This window comes from Hemibagrus wyckioides, linkage group LG01 (genome assembly GCF_019097595.1).
Source record: "Hemibagrus wyckioides isolate EC202008001 linkage group LG01, SWU_Hwy_1.0, whole genome shotgun sequence".
Classification (NCBI taxonomy): Eukaryota; Metazoa; Chordata; class Actinopteri; order Siluriformes; family Bagridae; genus Hemibagrus; species Hemibagrus wyckioides.
In genome coordinates, this window is record NC_080710.1 from 13,387,708 (window position 1) to 13,404,715 (window position 17,008).

The window sequence follows — 17,008 nt, forward strand, 5'->3', positions numbered from 1 at the left end:
TTGGACACCTTGGTTTCAATGAAAGGAAAATGTATGGCTACAATATAGAGAAACAACCTGTATAGTTTTGTGCTTCCAGCTTTGTGTCACTGTGTGGGTTTCACAAATCTTTGTCCATACAATCTTTTCAATGGTTTTCCTTTTATCAGAGTGGTATGCACTGAACACTGAAACATCCTATTAGGAATTAGATGCTGTAAACATTGCAGTATGATGGAAATGTCACCTGCTCCATCTGGGCTGCTGAATGACTGGCTCATGAAGAAGTTAGCCCAGAGGCCGAGTGTTTCAGCATGGTAGGTGGACAGAATGATAGCTTAATGACATTAACCAACACACCTGTCAATGTGGTGGGCCACTCACACAGCAGCAAGGGCTGCTCATACAACTCAGGTATATCTGCGTTTGTGTGTGTGTGTGCATCTTATGGCACTCCACTGGGAGCGCCCCGGTCCCAGGTCTGTCAGCTTTACTAAGAGGCAGCTGACTGTGTGGGGAGCTTATTAAGACACTCTCCATTGTTAGTGCGCCAGTGGCAGGCAGCTGACACGGTCCTTATGGGAACGCCTGAGTGTGAGGATGATGTTCAGGGAGCAGGCGATTAGAGGAACATTTCAACCTGTTGACTAAACCTGAACATACTGTATAATGCTTTAACAGAGAAAGACAGGAGCAGGAGAATCATTAGGATGGGAGAGGGGCAAGGTGGTCTCATCTTTTTTTGACTTGTCTAGAAATATGGAGGATGTAAGGAAATATATGGTTAATATCATAACAGATATTACACAAAGCATCAGATTCCTGCAGTGTTTAACATTTTGTTTATATTTTTATTTTTTCATTTTTTTTTAATTTCCATGATCTGTAGTGAAATCATTCAACATGTCCAAGTCACATCCAGACAATGTGTATTAAACTCCATTATACTCTGATCTGCACAATAAAGACTAAAGTGGACCAGAGAATTAGAGAGCTCAGTAGTGTAGCAGACATTGAGAAAACAAACATAGTAGAAGCGCCACCTGCTGGCAAAAATCACACAGCGTTTCAAACAGTTGTCAGAGTTACCAATTGTGAAATCAGTTTTTAAATACAACTGTGTTATGAGTCTTTCTGGCCTATGATTATGACACTTAACAGCATAACAATGATCTACACAATCGCCAGAATTCATCCCTCAGGGGGCTCACTTAAAATATCCTTTAGGTTGGCTTGTTCAGAGACAGTTAATGATCATTTGCAAGGGTACAGTAAATTCATCCTATAAAACACTCAAGAACCATCTGTGGTTCAAACATTAAAATATTTCATACAGGGACCACACGTTCAATGTTTTCTCACAAATTCAGTCCCAATAAGGCTTTATTATTGGGCAATAAAGATAAATATTATATAGATACAGTATATATTCTCAGCACAAAAAGGAAAAGGAAATGTAGCTTGGATGAATCATTTAGCAATTACACTTTACATACTTATTTATCCCATTTTGGGTTGGATGGCTTGAATTCTGGATGCTGTAGCAAATACACTATGATTAAATTTTTTCAGAGTTTAACCATGAGCCATAACCAAAATAAATGAGACAGAAGCCAGTCACTCTGAGTCAGTTTCTCTCCCCTCTTGTGACTTCTCTTCAGAACCAAAACGTTGTGTCTGGGAGTTCTGAATGGCCTCAGCGACAGTGTAGTGACTCTTGCCCTCAGCACAGGCCTCAATATTCTTTACACTTAGCTGAGATTGCAGAAATAGGTGCAGGCAGCTATCAGACAGCAACACTGTGTTTCGCAGAATCCTACAGAAAAAACGCATGACCGATAGTTGGTTGGACTTTTGAGCAAATCTTTAAACCTTCAAATGACCCTATTCAAACAAAATAATGAAGTTTAAGCTACACCAAAAGCACATATGGTGTTAGAATATGAATTGTGGTTATACAGGACACTTACTCTTCCAGGAACTGCCTTAGTCCTTCCATGCGAGCAGCGATCTGTCTGGCATTGTTGAGGCTGAAGAAGGGGTTCTTCGGGGGAAGCTCAGGTAGATTCACCCTAAAGGTCACACAACAGTCCAAAAAACCAGTTAATGTATGGTAATATTTGCAATGAAATCCATGTAGTATGTTTTTAAGCACAGTATTTCACAACTTTTATGCAAGAATTGTCAGATATTTTACAGATAATTTATATGGCCAAAAGTATGTGAACACCTCGTGATTGACTTGACTTGATCAGACCCAAATGTTCTTCTTGAACATAACATTTCAGATCAGGATGTTAATATGGATTTGGTCTGGATCAATCTGCTTCTGTGACAGATTCTCTTCTTCTGGGAAGGTTTACTAGATTTTGGGCCAGGGCTCTTTGTTGGCCCCTTGAGTTCTTCCTCAAGAAACTTGTCAATCCATGACAAGTTTTCTTTATAGACCTTCCTTTGTGAACTTGGGCATTGTAATGCTTGAACAGGTTTAGGTCTTTTAATTCTAGTGAAGGGAATTGTAATGTCTCATACTTTGTGGCAAGAGTTTGGGGATGACCCAAATATGGATATAATGATCAGGCATACACTTACTTTTGGCCATGTAGTGTATGTCAGTAATAGAACATAAATACTAAAAATAGTAAATTAGAGAGACTATAAAATCAAGGATCAATCACTTTACCTTAATGGGGTATCTTTAAAAAAAAATGTAAAAAATGAGATAGTAAATAATACAATTTAAAAAAAAAAGGACCTAAAGGGTACATACACAAGCAAGGCATTCTCCTGCAGCTTCTGCCTCAACCATACAAACTCACTGTACCTCCGTCGCACACAAGAGCTCTTCTTATTGAAGGCCAAGCTGTTTGTCTATGAGCACCACGAGAGACATAGATTTACTGGCATCATACACATCCTAAACAGTAGCAAGACTCAGGATCTTATATAGTTAGTCAGTTAATTAGAACACTTACATGTATGCAGATTTCATAATCCAGATACGCATGCCAGAAGTCCACCTTCTGAATGCGAGGATCCCGAACCCACACACTGATTAACTCCTGCATAGGACTATAGAGGTGGACCGGCCGTATACAATGCCTACTGCTACAAGTACAACAAAATGTCTGAGAGACAAAAAAGGGAAGTTGTCAAACTATAGGGGGAATTGGTGCAACATGTAGCAATCAAGGAATTACTCATGCTGCTGAGCATTTTCCCCAATTTAGATAGAAACTATACTTCTCACTTTTCTGTAATGGTCAAAAGGTTCTAAGTTATAACAGCTACTACAGATGTTAAGATTAAGCCCATGTCAAACAGAAAAACAATAAATACAAGTTAAAAATGTAATTTTACAAAGACATCTTTTCAAAAGCCAACAAATCGAAATCGTATTTTTTTTTAAAAATTAAGATAACTAATTTATTCCCTATGTGTGGTAATCTATCCTTATATACACATATTAGAGACAATTTAATGTACATAAAAGGAATGACACGTTTTCATGTTAATCTGACATTTATTATTCTTGCTCTTGATTAAAAACCACAAATAAACCATAAAAAGACCATGAAAGTGAAACAGAAACTACATTTTGCAACACAATGCACTGCACTGGCAGAGATGTAATAAAATATCACACTATGTTATCAGTGCTTTCAAAGAAAACATGGTCTTAAAATGCTACATTTGTATTTCTTTGTGCAAATGAACAAAACTACAAATTTCACAGATCACTGGTCTTAATCACAGTAGAAGTGCTAAAACAGTTACACAGAGACCAACAGTAACAGTGATTACTCCTAATATCCACATTCTCATTAGTATATGATCTGGCCCCTTGGGTCTTTTTAAGTCAAGTCAAATTTGAAAGACAGTAAAACAATAAGATAATGCTTTTTAAACAAATCTACAGATCAAATACAGCACCGATTATCCAACCATTTAGCCTATACCCTATAAACATGTCATCCTACAGTGCAGTTCAGTGTGCTATGACATGGTTCACAGTGTCTGGGGATTTACACACTTTCACAAGACTTTTCACAGACAGGAAACCCCATTGGATGTGTTTGAGGGGAAATGATAAAAGCTGCCATGATGTATTATTTAGTTCATTGTTACTGTTCCTCTTCCTCATGCCAGCTCAGCTTATCCTCATAGAAACTGATAACCATCTTGGGCCATCTAACACTGGCCTCCCTGGCTGACAGAAGTGCCACATCGTCTGTGTCTTTCCTGCAATAGGACAAGCATTTAAGAACAGTCATTAGCTGTTAAATGGCAAAACGTAAATGAACATAAAACCTCACATACTAAACTTTAAATAATAAGCAAAAAATGTACAAGAGGAACCGTGCCATTTGATGAGGAACATGAGCTCTCCCTGTCGGTCAGTGGAGCCAACAATGCGTTCTGGTTCCTGCATAAGTGGTTTATTGTTGATGGTCTCTGTGCTGTGATCTGCAGATTCCCCAGTCTCACACAGTGTCTGCTCTTTCTCAGAGTGATGCTGCTGCTGCTGCCAGTTACCAGTAAACATACAACAATAATTAAACACATGATGAAGTCTGTTATCTGTATGCTACAGTAGTGACAGTAGTATTGACTACAGTAAGTACTAGTTGCTAAAAAGTAGCCCTATATCATTCCTGGAGATAAAGTGTGGATATTTCTGCATAATTTTGAAGAGATCTTATTTTTACTTAGCTCATTTATAATATATATGGTATGACTATATGGTATGACAAAATGCCTAAACACTTACAGCGTTAGCATCAAGCTCTGTCTGTTCTTCTTTGGGTTGAATAACAGGATCCAGAGTGAGATTTTCCTTGCTTTCTGTCTCACCTGAGACAGCCAAGTTTCTGAGAAACTCTTCAATCAGCTCAGGGCAGTCCAGATTGTCCTCTGGCTCCCAAGTATTTTCAGCACTGCGGAGATAAGTTGGTTAAATTAGGTTCACATTTCTAACGACAAATTAGAGAACTTTTACTGAGCTGATGCTAACGATTTAAAGTCTGCTCAACATGAAAAATAATAGCTAGCTTGGAGAATGTTTATTTTAAAAAGAATAAAGGATTATCTGTATAATATTATAATAATAATATAATAATATGATCAAATCAGTTAAACTTTAACAGAGCTCCACCACTGATCTAATGTACAGTAACAGAACCTAAAAAATGTGTACATACATATATAAATAGCCTGTTAGAAATTTCCAGACACTTACTCAGTGAAGCCTTTCCACTTCAGATAGTATTCCACTTTTCCATCATTGACTCTTCGCTGAATTATTTTTTCCACAGCAAACTCCTGCACAACTGTTGTCTCTTCTGCCTTCCTGTTTTTCACATTCTGCTTTTTCCTCATGTTTTTTTCTGAGACACATCAAGACACATGTGGGCATGATTAAACTCTAGATTTTATTTGTCATGTACTCAGATACTTATACACTGTAAACAACTTGCATGGAAAAGAAAGCCCAGATTACTCCTCCTTAGACCGTGCATATAAATAGAAATTAGAAAATAAATAAGAACAAAAAGAATAATATGATGACAATAGATTACGATGTGCAATTACGTTACATATAGTAACAGTTCAGAATGGAAAGTGATTACCAAATGTGCAGGCGTGTTACATGTAGTAACAGTAAAAGTGCAATGTGCACAATGGCAATGGAGTAACAGTTGTAGATTAGATTTTGGTAATTCAGTACTGTATGCACTGATGTGAATGAAAATCAATAGAAAACACTGGCCTATTTTGGTGCCAGGCAATGTGTTTATTGAATGCTGCAACAGAAGAAACTGTCACTAGGTCCTCGGCTGTACCCTTTACATAAACGCTACATACACTACTCACAAAAAGTGAAGGATTTTTGTCTTTTGGGTGAAATTTATGGAAAATGTAAAAAGTTCACGCTACAGTGATATTATATCATGAAAGTAGGGCATTTAAGTAGAAGCATACAATGGTGATTTCCTCATCTTAAACAATTTACTGAAACAAAAGCCAACAACAGTGGTGGGTATACCACAACAAAAATGTCAATGTCTCAATAATTTGTCATGTGCCCTTGACCATCAATTACAGCTTGACAACGACGTCTCATGCTGTTCACGAGTCGACTTATTGTCTGCTGAGGCATGGCATTCCACTCTTCTTGAAGGGCGGCCCTCAGGTCATTGAGGTTCTGGGGTGCAGGGTTACGAGCCTCTACACGGCGACTCAGCTGATCCCATAGGTTTTCTATGGGATTCAGGACTGGAGAAAGTGCAGGCCACTCCATTTGAGGTACCCCAGCCTCCAGCAGCCGTTCCCTAATGATGCGACCATAATGAGCTGGAGCATTGTCGTCCATGAAGATGAAATTAGGCCTGTGTTGTTCATGCAGGGGCACAATGACTGGATTAATGATGGTATTCAGGTAGTATTGGCTTGTCACTGTACCATTCACAAGATGTAGGGCAGTTCTGTATTGAGTAGACACACCTGCCCAGACTGTAACACCAGCACAACAGTGGCTGATGTATAGCGCTCTCCTTGACATCTCCAACATCGTTGGCAGCCATCATTTCTGCTCAACGTGAATCGACTTTCATCAGAGAACAGCACTGAGGCCCACTGGTCCCTCGTCCAGTGTAAATGCTCCCTGGCCTGGTGGTGTGGTCAGGTACCCTTGCAGGTCGTCAGACCATGCTGATGTAAACGGTTTTGAATGGTCTGACGTGACACTTGGGTGCCTCTCACCTCTCTTAAATGTGCCTGCAGTTGAGTGGCTATCATCATCCGGTTCCGCAGGCCACTGTTCACAATGAAGCGGTCATCAACGTGGGATGTGGCCAAAGGACGTCCACTTCTATGGCTTTCTGTGACTCTTCCAGTCTCTCTGTGTCTCTGTCGCAACCTGCTGATGACACTCTGTGACACTCTAAACTCAGTGGCCACTTCCCTCTGAGAACATCCTGTTTGAAGCCTCGCAATGGCGAGGTACTGTTGATCAATTGTTAGATGTCGTCTTGGACTCACAATGTCAAAATGTGAACAGCAGGATGAAGAGGACTGTTTAAATACCAATTCTAATAGAACCAGAAAATTTATTGGTCGATTCATGAATCAAACACCAGTTGTGAATTTTGCCGTTAAGCACCTTGTTAGAGAACAGCAAGTTCTGCAAAAAGTACTGAAACACTGAACAGTTGGACATGTGCATTCAAAAGTGTAGAGAAGGTCGAATTAAGTTCACCTGTAAAGGTTATAGTGCATTTTAGGTGCATCCTGAAATTTCACCTGAAAGCCAAATATCCTTAACTTTTTGTGAGTAGTGTATATGGTGCAACTCAAACCTATATCACCATTTCTCGAGTCTGTACTGCTGATGTGTGAGCCAACAGAATAGGAAATGCCCAGGAACATGCCCACGTCAGGCTCTCATCCACACTGGCCAATTATGGGCAGTCCACATCGTGCCATTATGGATTTGCACATGACCCCCACAGAACTGTCCCCAATGTGTGCTGCCCACAGAAAACTAAGCTAATGTGTATGAAATAGGTATTGGGCTAAACCATAGTGGTCCTGCATGGGGTCATTCTGGGATTTGTATGGGTTAGCTCTTGCCCCTAAACTTGCCAATATGGGCAAGGAACAGTATGGACATGTTTGCTAGGTATACAAAAGCGACATGACAGAGAATCAGTTTCATCTGCCAGGCATACATTCACAGAGCACTTTGTTAAGAAAAACACACTAATACCAGGTATGGTTTGCTCACAAAACAGCCCCAAATCTGTATGAGTTTATGCTTTGCACTGCTGCCAAATGATTGGCTGTTTAGATAATTTCAGGAATGAGTAGGTGTTCCTAATAAAGTGATTAGTAAGTGTATAATCACACAGTGCATAGTGCACTTTGAGCCTGAAATATCAAGCAAAATGAAAAGAGCCACAAGCTCTTTTAATATTGTGATATTTAACGTCAGGCTATATGTTAATACTGCCTTGCTTTTTTCCACCTCATTTTTCTATGATTGTATTGCTTATTTAATTACTAATTTGTTTTGCCTATATGACTCTTAATTATTGAAATGTACCAGGGGGAAAAAACAAAGAAGCAAATTTACAAAAGAAATAAAGTTGACAAAGAAAATGATTTATATGCCAAAAGGGAGTGCTTTAAAAATATGTTTTTGATTTAATTCTTATGCCTTGTGGTCTGTTTGCAGATTCTTAGTTCTTGCAATATTTTAGCTGTTCATGCTTCATAATTTGCTTGTAATTCTATATAATACTTTTGGGACAAAATCAACTCCATATGGAAGTTAAGGCATTAGCTGTAAATTCACAGGTTGCCAGGCTACTTCCTTTGATTGCGGTGTAAAGTTAGTTTAAAGGTTGGTCACAAAAAACGCCAACAATAAATAACACTGATGCGTTCATTTCCGTCCTCACTGCCAGCCTTCTTACATATAAGAATGGAGAGATTTATGGAGATACCACACACGAGAACGCCTCCCAAACCGCGGGTGATCTGCGCATGCGTTTCCAGAAGGCGGCGACAGAGCGGTAGTAATAATTGACTTCCGGCTTTCTTCAGTGATTCTGAGCACTCGGTTCATCTCATCTGTAAGAGTCGACTCTTCACATTTTTAAAAGTGACATCCTTGTGTAACTTGTGATTATCCAAATATTATTACAGGCTACTTTTAATTAAATAAATATGAACAAAACTAGAAAAATATGCTAAATATTTCACTCACAAATACATTAAGCAATACTGAACAATTTTTATTGAGCCTGCTGTATCAACGAGATTCTGTTATTATTATTATTAGTAGTAGTAGTAGTAGTAGTGTTATGATTATGTTTATCATTATGATTATTGTTGTTATTACAATTATTATTACATATATGTACTAATGCAGAGGTCACAGTGGCTTAGTGGTTGGCACATTTGCCTCAGGTTGGGAGTTTAATTCCTGCCTCCATCCTGTGTGTGTGCAGAGTTTGCATTTTCTCCCTGTGCTTTAGGGATTTCCTCTGGATACTGCCCCAGTCCAAAATGCCAAGGCTGACTGGCATCTCTAAATGTTCTGTGATGTGTGAGTTAGTGTTTGTGTGTGTGATTGTGCCATGTGATTAGTTGGTACCCAATGCAGGGTTTCCCCTGCCTTGTGATGTGAGACCGTTGGATAGGTCACTGGGTTCAAATGATCTAAGTGAACCGAACCAGAAACAAGTATGTAATATAATAAGAACAAGAAAACTTTGCTGGAAAACCAAATGGGAACTAAAATAAGATATATCCTGGAAATGATATAGGAAAAACCCTATCATCTTTTTGGGGAAAACCTATTTTGGAAGAATTTAAAGAAGCTTAATGTGCATATAACACTCTCAAAAAAGTGCACTTACACACATTATTATAACAAGTAAGAATCTGCTGCCATACTGTCTTTAAAGCACACCTTCGCCTTAACAGTTTCACTGGACGCTTTTGCGGTCAAAGTTGTACTGTAGGCTATATGATAAATGTTAGAGAATGGTAAATACAGAATAAGCTACCGATACTTTTTCAGTTAGTATTACGGTGTCTACTGTATTTGTCTCGTCCAAAAAAAATAAATAAATAAAAATCAGAATTGCGAGTCGGCTCCCATCAACTAAAAGAACCGATTCATAGATTCGACTCGTTCGCGAACTACACATGACTAAGCGATGGCCCCAAATAGTACAATAAAATAAAATGCTTGCACGCTCAGTGGCAGTGTATTACGAGTAACAGCTGTTGAAAAATTAGTAATTATTTTAGTCTAACAGACACTAGGCAGTCGTTTAACCTGATCATTATTAAGGTGTCTAAGTGTTTTTTTTTTTTTAATAAATGACGCTGTCTTCTATATGAATATAGTATGTCTTAGATTTCAGTGAGAAGATATTTGTAGCATTAATTTTAGTGCTTAATGATGAACCAAGGCCACTGGTGAAGGATATTGTGTGTGCACTGCCTACCTGATAGTAATGTTATCGCAGGCTCTCAGTGTTCTCAGTGCAGCCCACAGTGCTGAGAGGGTCCTCTTCCGACACCTAGATTTATTAAAAAATCACATTTAACGATCATACATATGATGTGTTTTTGGCGTAGGTGACCATCAAAGCCTTTAGTAGCTTTGTTGTGTTTACATAAGTTTTCACGAAAGAGTTAAATTAAAAATGGCCGATAAGGAGACGCGGCGGAAGTGACGGAAAGAGGGAGGGGGCCTTAAAGCGGTGGCATTAGCTTACTTCTGTTCTGGACAACAGCCACACATCAATGACTTAATAACCTGTAACAGACTATTTTCATGGGTTTTTTTTGCCTTTTAGTTCAGGCATTCTCATGAACAAAATGCAGCCAGAGACCATTTAACTATATAATAAATTTTAGACATTTTCTTGCTCCAAACTTTGTGGGAACAGTTTGGGGATGACCCCTTCCTGTTCCAACATGACTGTGCACCAGTGCACAAAGCAAGGTCCATCAAAACATGGATGAGTGAGTCTGCTGTGGAGGAACTTGACTGGCCTGTACAGAGTCCTGACCTAAACCTGATAGAACACCTTTGGGATGAATTAGAGTGGAGACTGTGAGCCAGGCCTTCTCATACAACATCAGCGCCTGACCTCTCAAATGTGCTTCTAGAGAAATGGTCAAAAATTCCCATAAACACACTCCTAAACCTTGTGGAAAGTCTTCCTAGAAGAGTTGAAGCTGTTATAGCTGCAAAGGGCTCCATATTACATTCATGTGCCTGTAAAGGCAGATGTCCCAAAACCTTCGGAAATATAGCGTAGCTAAATATCAGGCTCATTATTTTAATTGTTAACAATCATCCTTTGGCTATTTATTATTATACAAGGCTATTTATTAGGCTCATAGAGCTTCTTATTCCTCAGACAGAGCACAATATTTTTGAACAAAACAAACAAACAAAGTAACAATATGCAAGATTACAGTTTGATTTTGATTTCTTGGGCTTTTGATTACATCTATTTAATTCAAGTGACAAATAAAAATAAGTAAATAAATAAACAGACAAGCAAGCAAACAAATCAATAAAGTAATAGTGATAAATCTCATAGTTATAAAATAACTATATAGAACTCAATAATAAATAGCTTATAATAACTTTAATAATGGTGGGTTGTGATTCCTAGTAATGTAACAAGGCATAGAAAACAGAAACAGAAAAGAAAGAAAGAGACAAACAAATTACGAAGCACCAGGCCCCCCAGACCCTTGAGGCCCATCTAGTTCACTTTCCCTAATAATATAATTTAAACTAATTTAAACATAACAGTCTTTGCATAAATGTGGAGTAAATAGTAGACTAATAGTGATAAAATGAACAAGATGAGTAAGTTTTCTAGTTTAGTTAATTATTTGTCTTATTGTTAATGTTTAAATAACATATGAGGAAGAAACCAGATCATCATTATAACCTTTTAATTACATAAGCTTTCATATATATGGTAGCACATACATTCTGTATGTCTCAGCACCCTCACAGGGCGAACATATTTGTTTTAAAAAATCCTAGCATGTGGTATTTGCACATAATATAAACCACTGTTTCCCTTCTTATAGACTATTTGTAAGATATATGTCTCTGCTCTGTCTTTTTGTAGTAGCACCTGGTGACCACTAGATGGAACTCTTTATTAATGGCAAGAATTTGTGTGTCCGGTCTTACCGTTCCCATTTTTTCCCTTTTTTTTTCTTTTACATTTTTCTTACGGAAAATGGAGAATAATTTTACCTGTGATTAATTAATGTTAAAAAGGCTGCAAATTGTTACATTAATTTTTTAATTTTATTTTTACGTTTTGCACCCTTACACTTTTTAGGTTATAAGCATTTCCATACGCATATTTGCTCACTGTTTATAAGTAAATATTCAAAAAGAAAATAAAAACACACCAGAAAAATTGTAAATGGTAAAGGTTTTTATAGACAGAATTTATAAGCATTTTGTTTAGCAAGTTTTACTATATGTCTAAATTATTTATTTTAAGGCAGTTAAAATTGTAACAAAAAAACAAACAAACAATAAAAACACATCAGGTAAATGTTTTTATAGACAGAATTTATAACATTTTATTTAGCAAAAAAAAATCAAGAGTTTTACTATAGGTCTAAATTATTTATTTTTAGGCAGTTAAAATTGTAATCTTTGTTCTGCTTTGCTACATTTTCTGTTTATTACGTTGATTGACAACTTAATTGACAACCTAATAATAAGTTGATTGACAACTTAATTAAAAGTGAAATTACTAAACATTTTGCTAACTTTATTTTCAAATATTTAAAATCTTTATAGTACAAATAAGCAGCTCTTCCTCGAAGGAACCGATAGTGGGCAATAGATTTCAGGTATGTTTTAGACTCCGCCCCTTTAGAACAGAACTGATACTATCCAATCAGAGAGCATGCTGGACCTGATTGGTTTACTTGCTTAACCAATTGCAGTTAACCTAAGTTTAAAAGAAAGAGAGAGAGAGAGAGAGAGAGAGAGGTTCTGAGGTGCAGGATTATGAAGGTACATTATAATGCATAAGTTTTAACAATAACCAACAACATATTCACATAATTACCTTAATATTAATCTATATAACTACCTTTTATAGTTACACATAAAAAAAATTAAATTGCAGTAAACAAGTAAACAATATTTATGATGTTTCTTGTAGTCTTTCTCAGTTGGTTTTCTTCCTAGAGCCACAAGCAGTGAGCCAGTAAAAATGAGCTAACATTACAGTACTGGTAAAAATTAACCATCATAAAATTTTATTGCATATTAAATGGTACATTTATGTTTCAATTTATTGCATCCATTGCTTTAAGCCACAATGCAAATCCAAAACCAAAAACAAGAGGCAATTCTGTCATATAAATAAATATAATATAAAATCCAAAATCAGGCTGTACAGTACAAGTGCTAAATTTCATTTCAGGATGATGTTCATGGAAAACTGTAAAGAAACAAGTAGGAAAACATGCAGACATTTGCATGGGGTAACAGGACACTTAACCACATTTCACCATCCTCATGCAGTCACACACTGATTTACAGGCCATTCAATAGTGGAGTCACTTTTCCTACTACCTTATTTACGATTGCTTAACTCCACAGAAAAGGTGGAAAGTTTCTAATCACCCTTTATTTTTCTGTTATGCCCCGAATTTTGCTTCTTTGCTTTCTAGTACTATACACATGTAAATGTTTTTCCCCTGTTGAATAAGGTATGTTGGCTGTAACCGTTCATGTTAGAAAAGAAGTAGTGCTGGTGTTTATTTTCAGATACGCTTCTGATGTTTTTGTAGTTGTAGTGTAATTTGGTTTCAAAATAAACTAATGTGCAAAGCTGTGTATTTGTACATAGAAGTACATGAAGAGAAACAATGAAGTACAAAAAGAAGAAACAAAACAAAGCAAAATAAATAAATAAAATAATAATAAATAAAAAATCTATAATAATAATAATAATAATAATAATAATAATAATAATAATAAAAGAAAGCACTTAATATGTATAACATGTATAAGTCCATGATCCAAGTAATTTGGTTCTGAAAGTCAAAAGGTTCTTCACACACAATATGCATGGCTTTGCTTCATATTTGTGTGACAGAGCTTTTTTTTTTTTTTTTTAATAAACCTACACTCATTGTTTCTATGAGCTATAGCAGTGCTTGTCACCCTGAGGGCTGTGTGCATAATGGCTGACAGATGGGTTGCGGTGTGTAAGTGCTCCTGTGTTTCTGTGTCAAATCCCCGCTTTTTTGCAGTCCCTCTCCCTAGTCTGTTTTATATCTAGTGCAGAGTGGCAGTTTTGGAACGTGCCTTGGGTGAATGTGCTCTTTACTGCAGCCATGGCCCCTGTCAGGCTAGAAATGTGTCCAGATGGAAGAACCCCACTGTGCATGCCTGGCCAACACGCTGGGGGTCCAGAGAACTGATCCGTGGTCTGTTGGTCGGCTGTGACTGGGCTTTTTCTCTGCATTGCGTTCCTGGACCCTGGCACGCTAGTTCAGCCCAGCTCAGGTTACGGACACGCTCGTGCCGGTTGTGTCAGACATGTTGTTTTTGCAGTGTGTCAACCCCATGAACCCTGGCCAGATTAGCTGGAGTTTATTTAATGAGAATGTTGCAGGCACACTTAATTCATGGAGAGGTTTCTGAAAGGGTCAACTGATTTACAGTGAGGCATCTTAAAGGTGGTTAAGATCTCATACAGTGCATTCTTCTGTTCTAGCCATAAACACATAAGTCATGTTCAGTACATTTCCACTCAGTTATATATTAACTCACTTATGAATTGAGTTATTTGATTACTGTCAAGTCATGTAACAGAGTCACTGAATAACGCCACTCAATAAGCCAATTCCTCTGGTATGGAACAAATTTGTAACTAACTTCTAAGTTCCTTTATAAGAGAATCATTTAACTATAACATATGGCAGTAGAAAATAATTCTAATTCCATGCTTGACTTATGCAACTTAGCTACAGGAGAACAAAAACAGTTACAATAGCACACATAGAATGCATAGAACGACAACTTTACAACTTCACAGAAATTCACTACATTATTAGGCTTCCGGTGTTGATTTTTAAAACCCAAAAAATAAATAACCTTAAGTTACACGTGCCGCTGTTCACTGTCACTGTCAGTTAGATCAGTGACCAGAAACTAATAATGCAACCTGAACATACTTTTACATTAATTTAATTTAATTTAATTTAATTTAATTTAATTTAATTTAATTTAATTTAATTTAATTTAATTTAATTTAATTTAATTACTTTAATTTCATTTAATTTCATTTAATTTCCATTTTTCTTTCTTTCTTTCTTTCTTTCTTTCTTTCTTTCTTTCTTTCTTTCTTTCTTTCTTTCTTTCTTTCTTTCTTTCTTTTTCTTTCTTTCTTTCTTTAATTACTTCTTTTACTTTTTTTGTAAAAACTAAATTGTAAGGACACTGCAAAAGACAGATAAAACATATCTCACCGAGTGAAAAGATCTTGATTACTGTAAGAAAAGCTCCATTTATTGGCATTTATTGCTTTATCTCTAAAGCAATGAATGTCAACAATGTAGTCAATCCATAATTCATAATAAAACTTATTTCCAAAAAAAAAAATAATAATAATAAATTACTGAGTCAAGCAAAACATTATTACCTGAATGATGAAATTTGACCAGAAGTACAAGTTAAGCAATCTACAATTTAACATTTCTGGGTCTGTGTCATATTGTCTGGTTTAGGTTTGACTAAAAAAACCCAAAACAACAACAACAAAAACCCTGCAACAATAATACTGTCTCAGTATGCACCAGCTTCAACAGAGCTACAATCAAGCATTTTTGCAAACGTAGCACTACAGACATTTTTACAAGGATTTTATTCCTTGTAAAATTTCACCTGAATCGGAGAAACGGGCTGCTCTCAGTGAAAGCGTCTCACAGTCCTCACAGCAGTATGTTTGTAATAACTGTCTGCTCTGTGTGTTTTGGAGGAGACTATCTCCAATCCACATCTCACTTTAGCTTTCCATATCAGCACTCAAATCGTCATTATCAGCGTTGTGTCAGCCACACTTAGAGCAGTCATCTGTCATTTTGCACTCTTTTCTTTGAAAAGGCCGAACCTGACACCAGCTGACAGCCTCTGTTGTTTACCCTGCTGCACGGACACGGCCGATTGTTCGGTGAACATGACACTGCATACTGGGCGGGCGCCTGGGCCCCCTCATCACCTCACTCTCAGCACCTCTGTCAAGCTCCAAACCCAACAGAGTATCAAATTTATGAGTTCATATTCAAGCAATCTGTGGTGTGGGCGATGATTTACGCTGGAGAACAGAAGATGGGTTCAGATTGTAAGTGACGTCCTGGAGAAAGTCTGAGGCAGTTGGTGAAGAAAGACCACCGAATCAGCTTTCAAAGAGCTGTCTTCTGCAACTCAATGCTCTACAGGGCATTTTGTTCTGTTCCGTCTGTTTGTGGAGGCCCTTAGACACATTAACCAGATCTAAATGTAGTCTTGAGCCTGACTACAATATTAACGTGATTTAACTTTGGCAATTAAACTTCTGCCGTCTAGAGTTTCTTGAGTGGCCTGTATAAAGTACACTTTACTCAGCAGAAATCTCTTCATTGTCACATTATTCTAAATTTATTGCAGATATATCAGGTTATCTCACCTTAAATTAAAGAAGTTGTCAGGTTATTAAAAAATGTGTTGAGAAGCAAATGAGAAAAAAGAGAAAATATTGTTGTACAGGTATATATCTTTTGGTTTTGGTAAGGAAGATAATAGTCTTTATATATTTTTATATAATTAATTACCTTAGTGCTAATGAACTAGTAAATAAGACTTATTGTCATATTATTGTGAAGTTTCAAATATATATCAGTTTATGTGTATATATAAATAGAACAGGCAAGAAAATGAACAAGATACTTGTTTGATGTATTAAAAAATATTTTAATAGATTTTTTTATGTGTTCAGCATGCAGTACTGCTGCACAGACACAGTAATGAGAGAAAGTGATAGATCGGCAAAGACAGATGAACTAGCATCGAGAGCGAGAAAGCAGAACAACTAGCTGGGGAGACAGTGAAAGATAAAAGAGGGGGCAACAATTATCTTTTCCTTTTCAGTCTTTTCTCTTTCGAAAGTCTTCAAAAGCCCCCCGATTATGTGCTGTAAACCTACTCCTCTTCTGAAGATGTAAGGTCTGACAGCACATCTAAGTCATGTAAGTGCTGTGCAACACTGTTGAGCAAGATTTTTACTTTTTATTTAATTTTATTTTAGGGTCATTAAAAAAAATAAATCTCCAAAAATTTCCAAAAAGAAGTTACAGTGCATCAAAATGTTTTGTACATCAAGAAAGTAACATAATACATCACATAGTGCTTACTGAAACTTTCCAGACAGCTTACTTATAAAACTGCTTACAGTGTAACTGA

General features: G+C 36.9%; 2 protein-coding genes across 4 annotated transcripts; both read right to left on the reverse strand.

The window, feature by feature from the left end:
• Positions 1-812: 812 nt before the first annotated feature.
• On the reverse strand, positions 813-3,123 carry snx10b (sorting nexin 10b). Its single transcript, XM_058400291.1, has 4 exons — positions 2,955-3,123; positions 2,750-2,850; positions 1,950-2,051; positions 813-1,795 (listed from the first exon to the last, which is right to left on the reverse strand). Exons 1-4 carry the CDS (start codon positions 3,045-3,047, stop codon positions 1,597-1,599), a joined length of 495 nt encoding a protein of 164 aa, XP_058256274.1. The 5' UTR covers positions 3,048-3,123; the 3' UTR covers positions 813-1,596.
• Positions 3,124-3,482: 359 nt separating this feature from the next.
• On the reverse strand, positions 3,483-10,216 carry cbx3b (chromobox homolog 3b). Of its 3 annotated transcripts, none has more exons than XM_058400279.1 (5): positions 10,002-10,216; positions 5,219-5,366; positions 4,751-4,916; positions 4,344-4,501; positions 3,483-4,221 (listed from the first exon to the last, which is right to left on the reverse strand). In XM_058400279.1, the coding sequence occupies exons 2-5, from the start codon at positions 5,356-5,358 to the stop codon at positions 4,104-4,106; spliced, it is 582 nt and encodes a 193-aa protein (XP_058256262.1). In that variant the 5' UTR covers positions 5,359-5,366; positions 10,002-10,216; the 3' UTR covers positions 3,483-4,103. The 3 variants fall into 3 exon arrangements, with proteins under 3 accessions (XP_058256262.1, XP_058256254.1, XP_058256245.1); XM_058400271.1 differs by having other exon boundaries at positions 3,483-4,216; positions 4,339-4,504; XM_058400262.1 differs by having other exon boundaries at positions 3,484-4,221; positions 4,344-4,504; positions 10,002-10,215.
• Positions 10,217-17,008: the final 6,792 nt, after the last annotated feature.

Coding starts and splice junctions, on each gene's coding strand:
- snx10b (XM_058400291.1), bottom strand. CDS start 3,047: ATGCAGGAGTTAATCAGTGTGTGGGTTCGGGATCCTCGCATTCAGAAG. Junction 2,851..2,954: donor ATTATGAAATCTGCATACAT/GTAAGTGTTCTA, acceptor TGGTGCTCATAG/ACAAACAGCTTGGCCTTCAA. Junction 1,796..1,949: donor CTAAGGCAGTTCCTGGAAGA/GTAAGTGTCCTG, acceptor TTTTTTCTGTAG/GATTCTGCGAAACACAGTGT.
- cbx3b (XM_058400271.1), bottom strand. CDS start 5,358: ATGAGGAAAAAGCAGAATGTGAAAAACAGGAAGGCAGAAGAGACAACA. Junction 4,917..5,218: donor AAGTGGAAAGGCTTCACTGA/GTAAGTGTCTGG, acceptor TTATCTCCGCAG/TGCTGAAAATACTTGGGAGC. Junction 4,505..4,750: donor CAGAGCTTGATGCTAACGCT/GTAAGTGTTTAG, acceptor GGTAACTGGCAG/CAGCAGCAGCATCACTCTGA.